The sequence below is a fragment of the Gymnoscopelus microlampas genome, assembly GCF_963454915.1.
Source record: "Gymnoscopelus microlampas genome assembly, chromosome: 10".
In the NCBI taxonomy this organism is placed as follows: domain Eukaryota; kingdom Metazoa; phylum Chordata; class Actinopteri; order Myctophiformes; family Myctophidae; genus Gymnoscopelus; species Gymnoscopelus microlampas.
In genome coordinates, this window is record NC_139947.1 from 11,024,050 (window position 1) to 11,046,808 (window position 22,759).

The 22,759-nt window shown below is 45.0% G+C and overlaps 2 protein-coding genes across 2 annotated transcripts in view; both read left to right on the forward strand.

The window, feature by feature from the left end:
* Positions 1–22,759, forward strand: part of uckl1b (uridine-cytidine kinase 1-like 1b) — a 476,626-nt gene that overhangs the window by 123,974 nt on the left and 329,893 nt on the right. The gene's annotated exons all lie outside the window — the stretch shown is intronic.
* The window catches only part of zbtb46 (zinc finger and BTB domain containing 46), a gene marked incomplete at its 3' end in the record, with an annotated part of 50,733 nt that continues 40,674 nt past the window's right edge, over positions 12,701–22,759 (forward strand). Inside the window, exons 1-2 of the mRNA XM_084069953.1 lie at positions 12,701–12,895; positions 14,183–15,218. Coding sequence (XP_083926079.1) covers positions 12,710–12,895; positions 14,183–15,218 — 1,222 coding nt within the window. The 5' untranslated portion in view covers positions 12,701–12,709. The remainder of the gene's footprint in view (positions 12,896–14,182; positions 15,219–22,759) is intronic.

Sequence of the window (22,759 nt, forward strand, 5' to 3'; positions counted from 1 at the left end):
AAAACAGGAACGTGGTGGTTTTCTTACGAGATCACACACCGGGCTTAACGCCTATACGCAGATGGCTAGAGAGGGGATGCGTGTGGGGGTTTGAGAAGTCGAAGGCGGGTGGTGGGGGTGGGTGTCACGCGTCCGCGCCGCGGCGAAGCTGGCGAGAAGAAAGGGCGAGGGAGAGGATTTGTAGGTATGAGGAGTTTCTTCACCAGGTGCAGCTCAGGTGAACGTGGCAGAGCAGATTGAACGGATCAGGCGAGCCGGGAGGGGAGGGGAGGGGGGGTTTAGAGTCTGGATGGTCCGGGTGTTGAGAGCAGGTTGTTGCGGGGGGTGGGGGAGAAGTGTTAAGTCCCCCTTAAGCCTCCTGGATCCTCTTTGGTCGTCGTCTCTCTCCACACGACAAGGGGACAGTCCTCCTTTCGTCTCTCCTCTTCCACCTTGGTTTCCCTGGACGACGGCCAAAAAGCCAACGGCCGGGAGGTGGGGGGGGGGGTGGGGGGAGGGGACGGGGATCGGCGGGGGGAATGGGGGGATGAAGAAGGAAAAAGAGGGCGAGCGGCGTGAAGGAGAGGAGAGTGTGTGAGGTCAGGGAAGGAGAGAAGAGAGGGAGAGAGAGCGTGCAAGACTTGAGCGTGCGTGCGTGTGTGTGTGCGTGTGTGTGTGTGTGTGTGTGTGTGTGAGAGAGAGAGATGGCGAGAGAGCAGAAAGAGAGAGAGAGTATTTGGGCTCTAGTGTCTATCAATAGGGAACAACACAGACAGCAACAAGCGAGCGGTGAAGGTTGTGATGAAGTGAGACAGACGTATTGAGTGAGACACACAATGGAGGTTGACGAGAGACACAGACATGCACACGCAGTACAATGAGACTCAGGTACAGGTTGGATGAGATCCATCCGGGCATAAAGTATAACAGTACATGGCCGCTAATTGCCAGCAGAGTGGCGGTACCGCACATTATGACAGACAATACAGGTAGAAGGAAGCAGAGAGAACAAACCCATCACAGGTTACAGTTTATTGTTTTTGTTGTTGATTTTCTTTGTTTTGTTTTTTTGTCGCTTTTTTACTAATTGCGGCTTTGTGTGCTTTCGCTTTGTCTGTGTGTGTGTGTGTGTGTGTGTGTGTACTTGTGTTACTACTCAACTACTGTATACCTGTGAGGGCCCACGAGTATAGTAGAATTAGAGAAATGGAGGAACATTTTCCTGGTCCTCAGTCACAAGAGAAATGGTTTTATGGGTAAAAAAAAACGACTTGAGAAGTTAGGCGTTACAATTTAGGGGGTTATGGTTAGAATGAGACATTTAGAGGTTAGGTTTCGGGGTTGCAGGGGTTAGAGTTATCCCTGTTTGAAACGTATTTGTGCAGCGATGTCAGACACTGAAAAGTTGCTGCTGCGACGCAAAGCGCTTTGTGAGCTTGTAGATCTGCTATTTTTTTTCCGGCTACTGTTCGGCTGTCTTAACCCATTAAGACCTGGGACGCATCTCTGTCATTTTTAGATTTGAGCTAAAAAGCATTATTTTACACTTTGGCTATTCAAAAATAGCAGATATACAAGCTACGAGCTTGTAGATCTGCTATTTTTGAAAAACCGAGAAAATTTGTGCAAATCTTTGAATATATATATATTTTACATTTGTAACTCAAATCTTTGAGATGGGGGGGTACGCGGCAAAATACATATACATTTTGGGGTTTGACATGCAAAAGTTTGAAAACCACTGACATAGCAACATACCTTTTTTCCCAAAGTTAGGATTTAGAAGACATTTGTAGAATCTGAACCTCAGGCCTTAATGGGTTAAAATGTCGATGTCCTCGCAAGTATAGTAATACAAACGAATGTGTGTACGTGTGTGTGTGTGTGTGTGTTATTTCTGTCGATACCGGCCTTGTTGATGCTCTGCCACCCTAGCATGTCCCGGAAGGCTGCCAGCTCGGTGGGATTGGGGATTAACCCCAGGATAATGGCCTTGATGCCCAGTTGAGTGGAAGCAAAGCTGTTTAAAAAATATTGGCTGCCCGTGAGTCACTCTTTCTCTCTTTTCCGCGCTCGCTCTATCCATCCTCTCATCTATCCTCGATTTTGTTTGTGTGTGTTTTTCTGGCTCCCTGTATTCGTATTCGTATCCGTCTCATTTGACTCCTCTGTGATTCATCTCTTAGTCCATATTTTATTAAGCCATTAAGACCGGGAACGCATCTGTGACATTTTAAGATTTCTCTGGGCTATTCAAAAAAAGCAGATCTACAAGCTCATAGCGCGGCACTCGGTGGAGCTTGTAGATCTGCTATTTTTCAGAAATCGTGAAAATTTGTGGAAATCTTTGAATATATATTTTTTTAAAGCAAACATTTTTAACTCAAATCTTTTCTTCTGGGGGGATTCTACAAATGTCTTCTAAATCCTAACAGTTTCTTTTTTGAAAAAAAACTTATGTTGCTATACATATATCAGTGGTTCATCAGTGGATGTCAAGGACCACCCAAAAATATATGTATTTGGTCGCGGACCCCCAGAAGCAAAGATTGAGTTAAAAATGTATATATATATATATATTCAAAGATTCGCACATATTTTCACGATTTTTCAAAAAATAGCAGATCTACAAGCTCGTAGCGCGGCACTCGGTGCCGCCCTATGAGCTTGTATATCTTCTATTTTTGAATAGCCCAAAGAAATGACACAGATTCTTCCCTGGTCTAAATGGATTAACTTTCATTCTCAGTCTCTGGTAGTAGGGCCCTCTTTGGACACGTTTCATATCGTACCACTATTGTTCTCTTTCGCCAGGTTTCAACTTGGAGTGTTTTGTGAATGATTCATCGGGCATTCAGAAACGTTTCATCATACTGTACATTTTTGTCACTCATTCAGGATGATACAGTATAGTGGACATCACAATAAAAGTCTCCTGAACCCGGCACATAACTCCCGCGGATAATTCTTTTGATGTGTTTTGCTAGTGGACGTGTTTTCTGGTGCGCTTTTGCCATCTATTTTTGTAACAGAATCCCTCCATAACTTCGTTACGATAGTTTTATTGCCAGTTATTTGCTTGCTGTAAGAGAAGAGAGTCTCTGAGGGTGTGTAGGCATGTTAGCAAAATGACAGTCTTTGTTTCCCCCTTAACAGAGATATCATTTGGATATGAACTTATTATTTGGCTGCATTTTGAAGCAACAACCCCTTTTTACACGTCTTTTTTAAAACCTGTCTTGAATTTGAAATATCACTTGAACTATAACCACTTAAACCCTGTACTTTTATTGGCCGGGCCCCCTACTTTTTTTAAAATGTATTTACACCTAATCTCTTCACCTAAAATAGCCGATCTACAACGCGGGAGATTGTAGATCTGATATGTTGGTCCCAGAATAAGTTTCATGTAATTAGCGTTTTCACACGATTCATGTACAGGATGCAGTTTTTTTTTTTTAAGTCACTTCATTGTGATGTGCCTGTCCATGCAGAGGTGTAATCTCCACAGATAATGACCTGAGTCGCTTATTATAATTACACTTGTTTGTTTTAATTGGTGGATATAGATTAGTCATATATGTTGAGCAGAGAGTCAGGACCATACAGTTTGTGCACACGGTAATGAGCCTGGAGGGGGGGTAGGGGGTTGGGGGGGGGAAGCTACGGTCGCTGTCGGAACAGAAACCTCGCATATCCGCATTTCAAGTTTTTTTTCCATCACTAAATTATTCGGCCATTTTACAAGAGTGTCAAGCATAAAGAAGTGAAAATAGCAGATCTGCAAGCTCACAACGCGTCGCATCGAGCTTGCAGATCTGCTATTTTCACTATTTCTGAAAATTGTCGTTCCATTTCTGAAAAATTTACGTTTTTGTTTGGGACTTATGAGGTTTTTCCACCCGATAGTGTCGCTATCCTGCTTGCAACACACTGGCAACTCCATGCTAATTTACAGTACACTCAGCAGCTAGATTTCTTAATTTAGAGTGGATATGGGAGTCCAAACTGAAGACAGTCGCACATGCAGTGACAGAAAACAGAACGTCTTAATGTACAGTGATACGAATGTTTTGCATTGTCTGGGCAGTGTTGATTTTGACAGCAAATTTTGATTCAGTTTTAGTCATAGTCTTTTGAATCAAATTCCATTTAGTTTTAGTCATATTTTAGTCATCTGTCTAGCTTTAGTGGACTAAATATCATACGATTATAGTCGACTAAATCTACAGTTGATTTAGTCGACTAAAATGTATTTTGGCGGTGCCTTGATGGTGTCGTAATGGCTGATTTTACTCTTGGTTGTATGCTGAAAATAGCAGATCTACAAGCTCACAACGCGTCGCGCTGCGACGCGTTGTGAGCTTGTAGATCTGCTATTTTCAGAGCGCAACACCCGAGGGCAACCAAACATAAAAGGACTTGTCTTTTAGTTCTACTGGATCTCTTCTCCACTTTGTTGACGAAATTGTCAATATATTTATTTTATTTTATATATATTATATTAGTTTTAGTCATTATAGCTTAGTTTTTATTTTGTTTTTTTGTCACTGAAAAAAGGTAGTCGACGAACATTTTTCGCCATAGTTTTAGTCGATGAAATCAACACTGCACAGAATGTCTAATGCACAGTGATGCGTATGTTTTGCCCTGATGGAGGCCTCTGGCCGAAACGCTTTTTAAAAAAAATCCTTGCTATGGACTAATTAATAAAAGATTTTCTACTTTGAACTGAACAGAGCTGCCTTGGATCTTCTTTAAGTTCACCGCCACACTTGTCTACAAAGGAAAGGAACTTTAAAAAAAAAGTCTTGTCCCACCAACGATACGTGTGTTTTGCATTTGTTCCCCCTTTTGCAATGGTTGCAATTTTTTTTATTTTTTGAAACACACCGCCGTACGACAAAGTATAACATAGGGCTTAAGTGGTTAAAAAAAAAGGAGGGGAAAAAAAGTACTGCTAGGTTTGTCTTTGATCTTCAAAGTCCTCTTCTTTCTGACTCCTAATGGTCTCCTCGGGGTCAAGGAGGGAGGGGGGGGGACGGACGGAGCTCGGAGGGACATCAGGGCTAAAGAGGAAAGGCGAGGAGAGGAGGGGAGTGGGGGCGGGGGGGGAGGAAGCCCCCCTATTCTCTGTCTCCTCCATCACACGTCTCATCACTTTGAGTTGTCTGGGCCGGGGCCCTAAAGTGACTTTGCCGCGATGTGACCAGGACAAAGTGGGTGTGATGCCAAGTGTGCACGCGTGTGTGTGTGTGTGTGTGTGTGTGTGTGTGTGTGTGTGTGTGTGTGCGTGTGTGTGCGCGCGTGTGTGTGTGTATTTTAGGGGCAGGCGGGAGGAGGGTATGTGTGTGAGTGTGTGTGTGTGTGTGTGTGCTTGTGTGGTAAGAGGACAAGGGGGGCTGATGTGAAGAATGGAGTGGGGGGGAGTGGGTGGGGGGTTTACTTTAAGGAGGACAGTCACTTCCGATTTGTCTTCAGAAGGGTGACGGGGGGGGGGGGGGGACTCAGAGAGGGGGTCTGGTGGCAGCAGGCTTCAACCCGAAACAATGGCATTATTGACCGCAAAATATGCACGCAAAAAACGCAAACAGACTTGTCACGGCCGCCTCCCTCCCTCGTACCTCTCTTTTCTTTTATTCTGGCGTAATTTTCATTTTCATCGACGGATGAGAAGAGATGAAAAGGCGTTTTCTCTCTTTCTCCACCACCACGCCACTGTGAAAGGAAGCCTTTGGTTCGTGCGGCCTTGGTGAGAGAGCCGTCTCCCACCCCTCCCTTTCTCTCCCTCTCTCTCTCTCTCTGTCTCTGGGTGATTTGTCTGACAAGTTCTTTTTTTGCTTTTTACTTTTTGCCTCTTAACGCATTTAGACCGGGAAATAGTCTCTGTCATTTTTAGATTTCTTTGGCTTTTGGCTATTTTTTTTAAATCGTGAAAATGTGTGCAAATCTTTTAATATATATATATATATTTTTTTTTAAAGTGAACATTTTTAACTCAAATCTTTTTTTTTGTTGCTATACATACCAGTGGTTCCCAAGCTTTTTCATGTCAAGGACCCCCAAAAATGATATGTATTTGGCCAATCTGAAAATATTTTGTTCCAGGGACCCCCCAGAAGCAAAGAATTGGGTTAAAAATGTATACATTATATTCAAAGGTTTGCAAACATTTTCACAACCTTTAAAAAAAAAAAAAGAAGATCTACGAGCTCATAGCACGGCACTCTGTGCCATGCTATGAGCTTGTAGATCTGCTATTTTTGAATAGCCCAAATAAATCTTAAAGTGACACAGATGCCGGTCTTAAGGGGTTAATGTCAGTGAGAGCGGGTGGGTAATTTTAGGATAGAAAGCGGCTTGAAGTGCGTCTGCCTGCATTCAGGGGAAAGCGGTACAGAGTTTCTTTTTTTTTCGGGAGGGGGGGGCCTGTCGATGGCAGGGCGAGGAGGAGGAGGAGGCGAGGATGCGAGTTGTTTTTTTGACGAAGAGCTGCTTTGCTGTGCGATGATGGCAAAAGCGGTAAACAGGGGGTGGTAGAAGGAGGTGGGGTGGTGTGTGTTGGGGGGTTATCTCTTTAGGAGAGATGGGGGTCCCTCCTCCTGGCTGATTGAGAGAGAGAGAGAGAGAGAGACGACCGGACGTGCAGGAAATTAAAACCCGGCCAATTAGAAAGAGAAAGACTAACACTTCATCACAGAGGTCACGGCAAGAAACGCACCCCAATAAAAGTTCCTCCTCTGCCCCTCCCACTCCCCTCGCCTGACTCCTCCAGTCCGTCCGTCTCTCTCTGGGTCTGCTGAAGCAGTAAATCTTATTAATCCTGTCCTTCTCCCCTCTCTCTCTCTCTCTCTCTCTCTCTCTCTCTCTGTCACTGTGTTATCCCCCAGTGCTCATTGTTTTCATTAAATTTGAGGCATCAAATGCACGCACGCAGACACACACACACACACACACACACACACACACACACACACACACACACACACACACACACACACACACACACACACACACATACTTCACTCACGCACGCAAACATACAATATGCAGCGAATTCCTTAAAAAAACTGCAGCGTTTTCTAGAGAAAGGCATATTGATTGGTGAAAAAGGCACATTATTTTGTTAACTGATGCCGTCATGCGATTTTGTAATTTCATGTATTGCAGCAAACCCAGCAATAAATAGCATCGGGCCAATTAGAACACACTCTGTGTGAACTGCCTGTGTGTTGTTGTTGTCGTCGTGTTCTGTCCAGGCACAATACCGTATTGATTATAATAACAATAATGTGATATTGATGTGACCCTGGATTTCACCCGCTGTGATTGGCTAAGATAAAGAAATAAGGGGCGAGAAAGGGCAATGAGGTGTCGCATTTTAGAATCCAGACTTTTCATTTAACCCATTGAGACCGGGAACGCATCTCTGTGTCTTTGGCTATTCAAAAATAGCAGATCTACAAGCTCATAGCTATGAGCTTGTAGATCTGATGTTTTTGAGAAAAAAACTTTGAATATGTATTTTTTTTAAAGGGAACATTTTTGACTCAAATCTTTGCTTCTGGGGGGTCCCTATTACACAATATTTCGAGATGGGGGTCCGTGGCCAAATACATAGAATTGTGGGGGTCCTTGACATGAAAAAGTTTGAGAACGACTGATATAGAAACATACGTTTTTGAAAAAACTGTTAGGATTTAAAAGACATTTGTAGAATCCCCCAGAAGCAAAGATTTGAGTTACAGATGTTTGCTTTAAAAATGTATACATGATATATGTATATATCAGATTAGCACAAACTTTCACGATTTAAAAAAAAAATAGCAGATCCTGCCGCGCTACAAGCTTGTAGATCTGCTATCTTCGAATAGCCCTAAAAATGACACAAATGCGTTCCCGTTCGTAACGGGTTAACTCAGGGAGAGAAGAGGAGTGTGCAACAAATTGTACACTCTCATCTTGAATAGACTCACACATGACTTTGTCTGTATCTTCAGCCGGCACACACACACACACACACACACACACACACACACACACACACACACACACACACACACACACAGAGAGAGAAGAGGAGGCTTGTCTGCCAGAGGTGAGAGGTGACAGTTCTCAATACCGTTGCCATCAGCGCGCCACAGAAAGGAGAAGGAATATCTCAAGGTTAGACGGCCAATAGATTTCTCCCTACCCAGTGTGTGTGAGCCAGGCGGATGAAAAAAAGAAGGTTGCGTCAAAACTGGCCTTTTGAGGCACTGAGGGACACTGCTTTTCTACAGTGACATCCAATGGTTGTTTTTTTTTTCTTTTTCCCCTTCCTCCTCTGCAATTTTTTTTCTCTCTCTGTGTCCGTGGCTTAACCCTTTAAGACCGGGAACGCATCGGTGTGTCATTTTTAAGATTTATTTGGGCTATTCAAAAATAGCAGATCTACGAGCTCATAGCGCGGCACCGAGTGCCGCGCTATGAGCTCGTAGATCTGCTATTTTTGGAAAATCGTGAACATTTGTGCAAATCTTTGAAAACATTTTTTTTTCTATAGCAAACATTTGTAACTCAAATCTGCTTCTGGGGGGTCCCTGGAACAACATATTTTGAGATGGGTATCCATGGCCAAATACATATCATTTTGTGGGCCCTTGACATGAACATTTTTGAGAACCACTGATATTATAGCAACATATGTTTTTTCAAAAAAACTGTTAGGATTTAGAAGACATTTTGTAGAATCCCCAGAAATTTGATTTACAAATGTTCGCTTTAAAAATATATATTCAAAGATTTGCACACATTTTCACAAAAAAATAAATAAAATGCAGATCTACAAGCTTAGATCTGCTATTTTTGAATAGCCAAATAAATCTTAAAAATGACACAGATGATGCATTCCCGGTCTCAACGGGTTAAAGAAAAGCCAAGTAAAGCGAAAGGCTTTGAGCCCAGTGTACTGTTGGATGCGACCCAGGGCCGTTGCTTTTTTTGTTAAATAATTCGTTTCACTTTTCTTTTCTTTATTTTTGTGGAGAGGGAGGGCGGGGGGGAGGGGGATTTCAGCCACGTCCGTCGTCGTCTCCTCCGTCGGTACTCCGTATAGCCGTCGACAGGGAGGTGCGTTCGTCCTCCTATAAGCGGACGACGGCGGGCGGGCGCGGGGGGGGGCGAGAGACGCTCGCTAGGATTTATCTGATCCTACAAGCCCCGTCAGGTTGAGCAGAACTTGGCTAAACATGACCTGAAGTGTGCCGGCCCCCGAGCAAACGCGCGCTGTCACCTCGGCGGACCGGAGCTGTCATCTCCCGGGACGGCCAACGAGAGCTGACAGCCGTGGCATTCCCAAAACAAATCACTGCTGCTGCTGCGTGCGTTCTGGTAACACTCTGTGTTTCCCTGCGATTCGGGGGCCCTCACACGCACACAAACACGCACATGCACATGCACACGCACACGCACACACGCACACACGCACACACACACACACACACACACACACACACACACACACACACACACACACACACACACACACACACACACACACACACACACAGTAGCAGACAGGGTGGTGCTCCTGCTAATGCACTGCCTGTGTGTGTGTGTGTGTGTGTGTGTGTGTGTGTGTGTGTGTGTGGGGGGGGGGGCGTTCACGACTACTGAATTTTGATAGTTGTCGACTACTAACACAAAGTAATCGACCAGTTGTGGAGATAATATATCATATTTATTTCATCTAATAACCCTCATCAAAAACCTCTCAGATACCACCAGGAAAGGGTTAAATAATGTAGAACATCATTATGACACCTGATGATTTGATGGACAACAACAAACCCATGGATATATTAAGGGGACAATTGTTTCAGGGCCCACAGCTACATATCTGCTGTAGATATAATGCCCTGATTTATACAAAAAATAATGTATTAAAATTAAAATGATAATAATGAAAAAAATCCTCTACCAGTTCGAGTACTGCCACAGTGTCGACTAGTGGTTATAGTAGTCGATTAGCTTGTGTGTGTGTGTGTGTGTGTGTGTGTGTGTGTGCGCGTGTGTGCGTGTGTGTGTGTGTGTGTGTGTGTGTGTGTGTGTGTGTGTGTGTGCGTGTGCGTTTGCGTGTGAGAGAGAGAGAGTATAGTGTGTTTACTCTTTGCTTGGGTTCAGTGCGTTGGTGCATCAGCAGCACACAGTACCGATGCACACATTTCCCTTTTGTCTCATCTCAACTCTCCCCATCCATCCTTCTGGCCCGGTCCATCAACTTCTCCCCTGATGTTCACACAGTGGACACAGCGTGAGCAGTACAGCGTGTGAATGTTATTTATTTTCTGTTAAAAGTTCAGCGTTCAAAAAAATATTCACAACATCTCACATTCCATGATCAACAGTTTGACCAACAACATCCCCAGTTAAGTTGAGACAGACTGGAGACCTGGATTACATAACTGTAAGTGTTGCAATAATCCCTGCAAAAATAAATCACCCTGGATGCTGTCTAGCAAGTTGGTCTTCATTCTCCATCAACCGGAGAGACTGTCTGGACCAACTTGTTCAGAGTCTAAGTTCAGTGGTTCTCACACCTTTTCATGTCAAGGACCTCCCAAATTGATAATGCATTTGGTCGCGGACCCCCCATCTGAAAATGTTTTGTGCCAGCCAGGGACCCCGCAGAAGAGAAGATTCAAAATTGTTCAAAAAAAATAGCAGATGTACAAGCTCACAGCTACAAGATCTGCTATTTTTGAATAGCCAACGTCTAAATGGATAACGTGGTTAAAATGATTGTTATGCTTACATTAACTACTTTTGCTGGGGACCCCCTGGAACCCCCCCCCCCCCACCCCGCCAAATCCCAGACTCCACTTTGAGGACCAATGGTCTTCTAGAGATTGATCTGTCCAAAAATAAAAATCTGAAATACGAAGACAAAAAAACACTAAAACTGAGTTGCGTATTAGCGAGGGAAAACACGTAGAGTCTCTGTTTATCGATCATTTAATTGGTAAAGTGGTTTCTGTGAGTTCCTCTCTCTCTCCCCTTTGCTGAATACTGTTTTATGTTTAATCACATCCTGTTTTAATGAGTCTAGAGATGGATGCACAGCCTCAAAGCGCACACACACGCACGCACACACACACGCACGCGCACGCACACACACGCACACGCACACACACACCACACCTTCTGGTTTGAGCCTGTCTTTCATGGTTTGCTGTGTACTAACTGTACACTGCATTCATTTTTTTACTTACTGTAGCGGAGCTGTTTATAGACATCTGAAACAGTACAGCAGTTGACATGTGCTCTCTGTCGACGACGTCATTTTATTTATCACCGTCATTATTGCAATATACTCTACTGTACTGTACTGTATACACACACACCTTGGCTGTAATCCTGTAAAAGGCATCGTTCAAATACATTCAGCACAGTTTTTCCCTCTTAACTTTGAAATGAAAACAACAACAACATTCCAACCAAGCCGTGTCTCTGTCTGTGTTTTTCTTACAGTGCGGTGCCCACTCACTGACCTTACAGTAGAATTACCTGAACAATCTTTCCAAAACAATCCTCGTGCGCGTCTTGCCCAGTAACCGGTTTTTGAAATTGCTTTTGATGATTTGTGCATTGAAGGCTTCGGGCAATTGCCTTCAAGAGGGAACAATGGCATGTCACAAAACCATCTTGGAGACGCTCTCTCCCCCCCTTCTCTCCAATATCTACCTTCTATATTTGGGCAGAAACCTTGTTTCTCCAATCTCCATATACAGTATTTTCTTTTTTTTAAATAAATGTAGTCGTTATTTGAGAGTACTGTGCAACATAGCGAAAATTGACGATCTACAAGCTCATAATGCGTAGCGCCCCCACAATTCTGTCTGAGTTCTGTTTTATTTATCAGTTAAATATTGAACCAATTAATGAAAAGAATGGTGTAGTTCCAGACTCTATATAACCCTTTCAATCTGGGAACGCAATCTGTGTCATTTTATGATTCCTTTGGCTGTTAAGAAATAGCAGATCTACAAGCTCATAGCGCGGCACCGAGTGCCGCGCTATGAGCTTGTGGATCTGCTATTTCTGAAAAATCTTATATATGTTTTAAAGCAAACATTTCTAACTCTCAAATGTCTCAACAAATGTCTTAATTTTTCAGAAAAAAACTGTTGTTGCTAATATATCAGCGGTGCTCAAACCTTTTCTTGTCAAGGACCCCCACAATTATATGTTTTTGGCCGCCGATCCACATCGAAATATGTTGTTCCAGGGCCCCCCTCCCCCCAGAAGCAACGATTTGAGTTAAAAATGTTGTTTCGAAAAAATACACGTATTCAAAGATTTGCACAGATGTTAAAGATTTTTTCAAAAATAGCAGATCTACAAGCTCGAGTGCCGCGCTACGAGATCTGTCGATCTGCTATTTCTGAAAAGCCAAAGTAGAAAAATAACAGTTATAGCAAAAAAAATGACACAGATGCGTTCCCGGATGGAATGGGATAATATAGCATTCGGAGTAGTCTGGCGGCCATGACGCGTGACTATAGGGTTATATAGGGTCAGTTGATTGACTGAGCTTGTAGATCTGCTAGACGCGAGACCATAGGGTTACACAGTCAGTTGATCGACCGCTTCATAGCTAAAACCCTAAGCTGACGTCGTCATTGTTGTCGTTGTGTTGTCTTTGTCCAGCAGACAGTTTGGAGGAGAGGCTAACCGCTCAGCTACCCAGATGAACAACAGGAAAGAGGACATGGAGATCTCCTCTCACTACCGCCAGCTCCTCAGGGAGCTCAACGAGCAGAGGCAGCACGGGATCCTGTGCGACGCCTGTGTCATCGTCGACGGCAAGATCTTCAAGGCGCACAAGAACGTCCTGCTGGGATCCTCGCGCTACTTCAAGACTCTCTACTGCCAGGTATGTACAAAGCGAACCGCCGGGTTTGATGGATTTTTATAGGTCCTCCCCTCCACTCAAAAACTGTTTTTTTTGTATAGTTAAGGGGTTGTATTGCGGCTATTAATAGGCAGTTCAAATAAGCTGCGAGGAGCTAAACACGAGAGAAAGACAGTGTATGACACGCACGCACAAGAATTCGGGTCCACTCCCAATCTCTTGCGTTTGACCATTAATTACTCGGTTGCATTTGTCACCAGGAGAATGTGTGATGATGTCACCGATAGGTCAAAACATATCATGGTCCAATTTGTGGTGAGCTTGTAGATCGGCTATTTTTGGCTAAAGTTATCCTCAGAAAAGGGATGTTAGGGTTAAAAAACATCATATCATACAAAGATTTGGCAGCCCCCCTGTAGTAACTCGGAGGACCCCCTAGGGGTCCTGGCCCCCATGTTGAAGACCCCTGCTCTAGAGCATTGTGCCTCGTTGCATCTAGTGAGCTTGTAGAGCTTGTCTTCTAGCCAAATGTTCGCCCCAGAATAGGGAAGCAAAGGGGCCAAGTGGTTAAGTTTCGTTGCCAGACGATGTCACTCGATAACTGATTTACAAGTGAGCAAGGTCCTCGTTGTGTGGTTATTCTTAGTCTTTGTTTTTTAGGACAGTGTGATTGATGTGATGATTGTCGCACCAACCGGTCAGCTATCAGTGTGTTCCCAGGCTGTTTTCTTTTGGAAACCGGAGAGCAAAACACCAGCCAACAACACAGATACACACAAAACAAAAAACAACCACCATTCCAGTGTTGATTTTGTCGACTAAAACTATGACGAAAAATCGAAGATCGACTACCTTTTTTCACCGACGAAAACTAAATAAAAACTAAAACAAAATTAAGCTATGATGACTAAAACTAAGACTAAATATATTGACAATTTCGTCAACAAATAAAAACTACACTAAAATGTTTGTGAGAGACTAGTGGAGAAGAGATCCAGTAGAACTAAAAGACAAGTCATTTTATGTTTGCGCTCGGGTGTTGCGCTCTGAAAATAGCGGATCTACAAGCTCACAACGCGCGGCAGCGCGTTGTGAGCTTGTAGATCTGCTATTTTCAGCATGCAAGCAAGTGTATATTACGACACCATCAAGGCACCGCCAAAACGCATTATAGCACGGAAATGCTCCGATCTCAATGGTCTCAATGGTATAGTTCCAATGTTTGGAACTATAGCCCACAGCGGCCCGCTTTTGTGGCGAGATCAAAGCGTGTCATAACTCTCTCTCTCTCTATGGGTCTGGTTCCAGGTGAAGAAAGGCTCGGAGCCGCACAGCCAGACCACGGTCACCCACCTGGACATCGTGACGGCGCCGGGCTTCAAGGCCATCCTGGACTTCATGTACTCGGCGCACCTGGGCCTGACCAGCAAGAACGTGATCGAGGTGATGTCGGCCGCCTCCTACCTGCAGATGACCGACATCGTGCAGGCGTGCCACGGCTTCATCAAGGCGGCGCTCGACATCAGCATCCGCTCCGAGATGGCCGACGAGCTGGCCGACTTCGAGATGGGCGTGGGCGTGGCCGCGGCGGGGGGAGGAGGCGGGGCCGGGGGCGTGAACATAATAGGAGGAGGAGGACTGGCGGCGGCGGTGATAGGAGGAGGAGGAGGAGGAGGGGGCATCGTGGGCATGGCCTCGGAGGCCCTGGCCTCCATCATGTCGGGCCGCAGCACGTCGCCGTGGCTGGGCCGGCGCACCAGCCCCGCCAACTCCTCGGGCGACTCGGCCATCGCCAGCTGCCACGAGGGCGGCGGCGGCAGCGGCAGCGCCGGCAGCTCCTACGGCGGCAACGGCAAGGAGGACCGCGAGGACCTCCGCTGCGGCGGCGAGCTGCCCTCCTCCCACTCCCAGCACGGCGGCCCCAAGAGCCACGAGAGCCAGGACGTGGACGGCTCGTCGTCGCAGCCGGCCTGGCCGCACGACTACCGGCCCGTCAGCGTCAAGGAGGAGCAGGTGTCGCCCGCCTCCTCCTCGCACCACCCTCCCCGGGACACTAACGCCGCCGCTGCTGCTGCTGCTGCTCCCCGAGGGGGGGGAGCGGGCCAGAGCGAGCAGGGAGGAGGAGGGGGGTCGGCCTCCTGCTGGCAGCCCTCGGGGTCGGGGGGCCGCCGGAAGAACAGGAAGAACAAGGACACGGTCAGACACATTACCCAGCAGGCCGAGGGGAACGGCGGCGACCACCACCACCGGGGGGAGAAGGAGGGCAGGGAGAGCAGGCCCGGCTCCCCGCTGCCCTCCATGCTGACCGTGGGCGGCTGGAACTACAGCGGGCAGGACATCCCAGGTAAGACCCTCTCTCTCTCTCTCTCTCTCTCTCTCTATGCTCCCTCTACGCTGGCTGTTGCCCAAACGTAGGGTCTGTAGACCCCCTTTTTATGGGTCGCATGTGTAGAGCCTCTGCCTGATGACCAAAAGCCTAATATCTCCCCTGGGCCAAAGGGGGAATTCCCCTTTAGGCTAGTGGTTAAGATGTTGGCTCTCTAGTTATGACACGCTTTGAGACCCGGGTACGATTCCCTGGTGTTACAAGTAAATACGTTGATATTCTGTTCTTTTCTTTTTCCTTTCCTTCAGTGTGTGTGCGTGCGTTCGTGCTTGGGGTTTCTTTAAGCTCTTTTTTGCCCTTGGAAGCAGTGTTGCTAGAAAAGTGTTAAGTTTTGTTCTAGTTCAGATCATTGCCTCTTTTACCAATGATTGCAGGTGGATTGAATCAGGATGATTGGGATGCCAGAAAGCGAGCAGACTCTCGCTCTGCTGCTGCAAAAATGTTTCTCTTATCGATTCAGTGAAATGTACGACTCCACTTTGCTAATGTATATGTTTAATTAGTTAGTTAGGGTAATCAGGACAAGTGTGTGGTGTGAGAAAGGCAAATTAAGTGCAATAATTAGATGACGTGTTGATAGGGTAGAAATGTGTTTTTTTTATTATGTATCTGTACTTTTCTCATGGGAAAAAACTACTCGCTTAAACTAATCAAGTGCCAATTTGTGCCATTGTTTGAAACGTTTTTTTTTGTTGATAATATATACAGCTAACTTCGGCGCCAATTAAGGAGGTCTGTGCAAAGCGTTTTTATATAATGTAATGTTTCTCATTGTAATAATATGTATTGTTTAGACTTCTCTCCCGGGCGTTGGCAGAGAAACTTCAGCCATTGTAAACATTTAGCTGGTGTAAAAAAAAACGACCCTCCTCCATTCCTGAGGGGCTTCGGCGTCAGATTAATGCATTAAGACCCGGAACGCGTCGGTGTCATTTTTTTTTAGATATCTTTGGGCTATGTGCCGCGCTATGAGCTTGTATATCTGCTATTTTTGAAAAAATCGTGAACATTTGTGCAGATCTTTGAATATAAATGATATTCTACAAACAGTTTTTTGAAAAAAAAAAGCTTTATGTTTCTATATCAGTGGTGCTCCAACTTTTCCACGTCAAGGGCCCCCAAAATGATATGTATTTGGGGACCCCCAGAAACACAGATCGGAGTTAAAAATATTCTCTTTAGGTTGTAGATCTGCTATTTTTGAATATAGACAAAGAAATCTAGAAATGACACATAGATGCGTTCCCGGTCTTAATGGGTTAACAAGGTTCCACAGCAAACTTGTTAGGCCTCTAAGATGATTATATCTCCTAAATGGTGGTGGTGGGAGGTGAAAGCAGATGGATAATACACTGCTCTCCTTACAGTGGTTTTTCTGTAAGAACAACACACCTACACACACGCGTATACACATTGCACAGAAAAAAACAAACGCACACACTCACTTTTTAGAGAAAGATTACCTCGCTGTTTACAGAACTGCTAAGTGTGTGTGTGTGTGTGTGTGTATACCTGCATTATTCTTGTGAAGGCCAAATGTCCCCTGTAGTAGGATACTAGAATTTGAGAAATAGACGTTGGGATGAGAATTTCGCTGGTCGTCACAAGCGCAATATTTGTTTTTATGGTTTAAAGGGATAATTCACCCCCAAAATGTTTTTTTTCCTATTGATTAATCCCCCCATGGAGACTTAAAGGTAGGGTAAGTGATTTACTTTGGTTAAAATAAGTGTTAAATAGCTCTATATTCTGATAGTACTCATTGCTATAGAGTGTGTGTTCAGTAAAAGGAGTCTCCCATGTCTCTCCAGCTCTTTAATAAACAGAAAATGCATTTTCGGTGCTCTCTCCTGATTGGCTTAAATGTTGTCACCTACCTGAAAATGTACTATATTTTGTTTACTAAAGAGCTGCAGAGACCCCTGTGACCGAACAAGCGCTCTGTAGCAATGATTACTATCAGAATATAGTACATAATCCTTTTTAACAAAAAACAAAAACACCCCCAAAAATATCACTTACCCTACCTTTAAATTCATGGATATTGTTTTGTTTTTGTCACATTCCTTTGTGTCTCCTACCGGAACCGCTGCCAGTCATCAAATTATTGGCTTAGGAATGCGAAAAAATTAAAACATATCCATGAATTCAAGTCTCCATGGGGTGACTAATCGATAGAGAGAAAAAGTCATTTTGGGGGTGCACTATCCCTTTAAAAAGATTTTTAGAGCTAGGCCTACAAATTGGAGTTAGGGTTAGAGTTATGCCTGGCACACCATTGCCGGCCACCAAAAGTAGCCAATCCATAAGCTCACAATGCACCGTGCTGCGACATGCTGTGAGCTTGTAGATCTGCTGTTTTCTGTGCGTGGCACCGGCGTGCAACTACCATAGGTATACATGCAGGCTTTAGAGTGAGGGCTAATAATGACACTTAGAAAACTGCCCTCCCAATATGTTGATGTCTTCACAAGTATAGTAATACAAACGTGTGTGTGTGTGTGCGTACCTATATATATGTATATGTGTGTGTGTGTGTGTGTGTGTGTGTGTGTGTGTGTGTGTGTGTGTGTGCGCTGTTGGGGCCCAAGGCGTCGATAGGTAGATCATTAAAAGTGAGGGGAAGCTAATCCTGGTGCCGCATTAAGGGAGTTGGCTGTGAAATGGGCACACGCGTCGCGCAGCTAAAGAAAACAGGATAATTGAATTGACCTGGGTCACTGCACGGATTACCAGCGCGTCCTCCTCCTCCTTCTCCTCCTCGCCATCCCAAACTCCTCCCCCCCTGCCGCCACCCCCCCTCTCTCTCTCTCTGGGGTTTAGGGAGGAGGGGACCTCCTCTCGAAAGGGTGAGAGGAGGCGAAGTGGAGGAAGAGCAGCAGGAGGAGGAGGAGGAGGAGGAGGAGGAGGGGGGGGTGGAGAAAGGCCGGAGGGGGGGCTCTGCGTAGGTTTTATAAATGAGAGCGTTGGAGAGAGAGAAAGAAGAGAGAGACAGACAGAGAGAGAGGACGGACAGATCCGTACAGGCTTATAGGAGTTTGTCTACTTAACTCTAAAGTGTCCTAAGTCCTGGATTGTGTGACCTGCGCGCGCGCGCACACACACACACACACACACACACACACACACACACACACACACACACACACACACACACACACACACACACACACACACACACACACACCTGCTTCCTTAAGTTACAGTAATACACAGCTCACTCTCTCTGTCTCTCTCTCTCTCACACACACACACACACACACACACGCACACATGCACGCATCTACACACAAAAGCGAGTGTGTGTGCGCGCGCGGGGGGGTCCTTGTCACAAAAAACAACTACTATTCTAGACATTGCTTGCTTCTCTGGGTTGCTTGGGTAATTTTCCTCCATCCCATACAGTACACCCAGGTGTGTTTACTGACACTGTGCACTCACACATGCACTCACATGTGCACTCACACATGCACTCACACATGCAAACGAGGTCACAGGAGTGCAACAGGAGTTTTTTGCTAAGGAGGGAGACAGATGGTCTTACGGACAGACAATTTTAATGTTCAAAAAAATCGGTCGTGTTAAATACATAAAATCTGCTATTATGTCCTGATTGCCTGATTCTGTCCAGAGCAAATATTCTGAACCTCTCATTTTTACGCAGTCTGGCACTAGTTGCTAGGGTTCGCTGTAGTTCCACCCGCCCACGGTCAGCATTTTCAAGGACCCCCCCCCAAGCCAAGGACCCCCATTTGATTAGATTTTTTATCCCTGAGTTCTCCCCAATGTTCTCAAACCTTTTTGAAAAAAAATGTTAACCTTTTTTACGTCTGTGGCAGAATTAACGTTAATTACGACCGTGGCCCGTGAATGAGTTAAATCTCCTATCTCCTAATCTAGCTATTTCGCCCCCAGAATAGGGACGCCAGGGTTCACGCGGTTAAAGTAACAAGGAAGGAGAGAAGGAGGAAGTGTTTTCTCAGCATCGCCTGAAAGGTTAGAGGAAGTGTAGTGTTGCTGTCGGTGTACCAGCAGGCTCACCTAGGCTGGCGTTGTCCAAAAAACACTGCCTTTTACTCTTGCTCTTTAAGCCATTAAGACCGGGAACGCATCTGTGTCATTTTTAGATTCCTTTGGCTATTCAAAAATAGTAGATATACAAAATATATATCCTTGTATATAAATATAGAAGGAGCTACGAGCTTGAAGATCTGCTATTTTTGAAAAATCTTGCACGTTTGTGCAAATCTTTGAATATGTATTTTTTAAAGCGAACATTTGTAACTCAAATCTTTGCTTCTGGAGATTCTACAAATGTCTTCTAAATCCTAACAGTTTTTCTTTTTTTTAAACTTATGTTGCTGTACTATCAGTGGTTCTCAAACCTTTTCATGCAAGGACCACCCAACATGATATATATTTGGCTGCGGACCCCCATCTCAAAATGTTTTGCTCCAGGGCCCCCCCAGAAGCAAAGATTTCAGTTACAATTTTTCATTTTCAAAATTCAAAGATTTGCAAAAATATCACGATTTAAAAAAAAATAGCAGATACAAGAGTGCCGCACTATGAACTTGTATATCTGCTATCTGAAATGACACAGATGTGTACCCGGTCTTAATGGGTTAAATGTGGGACACGGAGCCTGGCTTCACCGTCGGTCATTCACAGAAAGAAGGAGAGAGAAGGGGGATGGATGATGCCAAGGGTTTTAGATTGGGGTAAAGAGGGAAAAAGACTAGACTCTTGCGCCTTAATAATACTTAGTTGAGCACCGTCTGTCGCGCACCTAAAACGCCCTCAAATCTCCAAGCTTCTAGGACGCGTCACAGTGCGAGGACGTCAACTTGAGCATGAATCAGGCCTTCAGTATGGTGGACTTGCTTCAGAGGTGGCTGACCTTGCCGGTCCGGTATATACCACTCAGCGTCCGCAATATCGTGTTGCCGCGCCGGTCGGCTAACATGGAGACCGCGGTTTTTCGAGTCGGGGGGGTTGGTCGTTAAAGGGTTGTATTTTATCCCCCGGCCTGACAGTCAGTCAGTGTGGGTTTCAACCATTGTGTGTTCAGCTCAGTTTGCAGGAGGTGGGGTCGGTGTGTGTGTGTGTGTGTGTGTGTGTGTGTGTGTGTGTGTGTGTGTGTGTGTGTGTGTGTGTGTGTGTGTGTGTGTGTGTGTGTGTGTGTGTGTGTGTGTGTGTGTGTGTGTGTGTGTGTTTAGGGAAGGGATTGTTGGGGATTGTTGAACAGGTTAGGTGAGATCATTATTTTCTAGGGGAATGCTCGCTCCGGTGTTAGCTTTGTGGGGGTGGGCTTGGCGATGTGTGTGTGTGTGTGAGATAGAGAGAGAGGTGGAGGTGGTTGGGTGGTGGGGGTGTGTGTGGGGGGGGGGGGGTGTATTAGTGTCATCCATTCCTTTGCTTGGGTTTCCATGACTGGTAGGAATAAAGGAGAGAGAGAAGCGCACCCCAGTCTGAGATTAGCTTAATTGCTTCATTCCTTATTGATGGAAAGTGCACTATACTTCTTACCACCTTCTCTCTGTCTCTCTGTCTCTCTCTCTCTCTCTCTCGCTCTCTCTACAGTAAAATTCTGAGTGTACATTTAACTCTACAAATGGAACAAAATGGCCCCTTAATATGGCTCCATTTGGTGAGCTGTGTGCTCAAAAGAAAGAGCAAAAAATGCAACGCAATCGATTGATTGATCACTGAAATGAAAACGCACGTGGCCCACCCTTTTGACCACTTAACACGGCTATGTGGGTCAAATGGGTGGGCCGCGAACGCTTTCGAGATGTTCTGGACTGGGCCCTGATCCAGAAAAAAAGATTGAGAACCACCGCTGTATTTGGTGTGCGGAGGGAGCATCTCTTTTGCAACGTTCACGTTGCACACGACAACATAGGGAGCAATAGGGCTGAGGAGGATTGCGTTGGATTAGGCGGTAATGTCAGGATAACACACGGAAGGCCGTGTTAAAAAGCTCATGGCATTAACGCCCTGAGCGTTTTACACAGGGTTTGGTTGGCATGTAAATGCTGCCATGCATGCATATTATCAACAGTGGACATCAACAGCTGCAAACGAGGGATTTAGGTACATGTTTTCCTTTAAATCCCCTTTGCCTTTGCAAACAGCTGCTGCGCTGCTAAATTCATGTCGTTATTGTATATTGGGGACACGAATGCCTAATTTATACTTTGTCGCACACACGCACACACACACACACACACACACACACACACACACACACACACACACACACACACACACACACACACAGTGACACACTTCCTGACACTTTTTTTTCCAGTTGGACATGCATCGTTTTTGGAGTTAGTTTATTTGTATTGCTTTTGCGGACCTTTTTGCATTGAAGGCTTCGGGGCAATTGCCTTCAAGGGGAACGATGGCATGTCACAAAACCATATTGGAAACACTCTCTCTCTCTCTCTCTCTCTCTCTCTCTCTCTCTGTTCAATTCAATTCAAAGGGCCTTTATCGGCATGGGAAACATACTTTTACATCGCCGAAGCAAAGTGAAATAAGAGAAACAGAAAATAAGAAATGTATATGTACAGTTCAGGATAGTAGTCCTACTAGAAGAAGTACATGTGTAAGTAGAGCCGTGTAACAATGCAACTTAGTTACAGTCAATACAGTCAAGTATACATGTAGGTAGTCTAGGTACAGTACACAACATCAAATTATCTCTCTCTCTCTCTCCCTTTCTAACACTTTCTTTTTACACTGTCCTTCATGAACACTAAACAAACATGTCAAACCCTCAGTGCACAACTGGCAAAGAAAATTAATTTGTCTGGATGAATACAGATCCATTCAATGAATAACAAACTCATGACTGCTGATGATCCATTTCAATTTCAATTTCAACACACTTGTGTGAAGTTACTCCAAACAGTTCTCTCTCAAAGAGGAGCTTTGAAAGGACTCATTTAGCCCCACGACTGTTGACAGCTTTTTTAAGTGTTTGTCTGGGTCCTATGCCGTGGCGTCGTTGGGATCCACTTCAAGTGGGTTCCAGTGTTTTGTCTGAGCCCACATAGGGCTGTGGTTTATCCACATGGGACTATAGAAAAATGTTGAGACAATCTCAGGATGGCGTTTGGACGTCATTCTAGGCCGCTGCCAACGACTTATTACAGCCAACATGATGCTTACGTCGTCTACAGTCAGCGGTGAAAGAAGTACTTTGTGATTTCTGTCTTTTTTAACTTTGGTGAAATGCAAATGCTTTTTGTGCTCTGTCTGTGTCACTATTTTCCATTATGATGAAGTACATTGGTCTTAAATGGTTAAAACAAGACTTTCTTTCCGAAACTGTTTGACCCAGGTCTAGCTGCATCCATTCTTAGTTAAAAATCTCCTAGAGCTAGTACAGTACATGTATTTTCTATTTCTTCCACATAACAGTGTGTTCTTCTCCTGTTGTCTCTTGTCAATAGAAGTTAAGCTTCAGCTGGTGAAAATGCCCATCC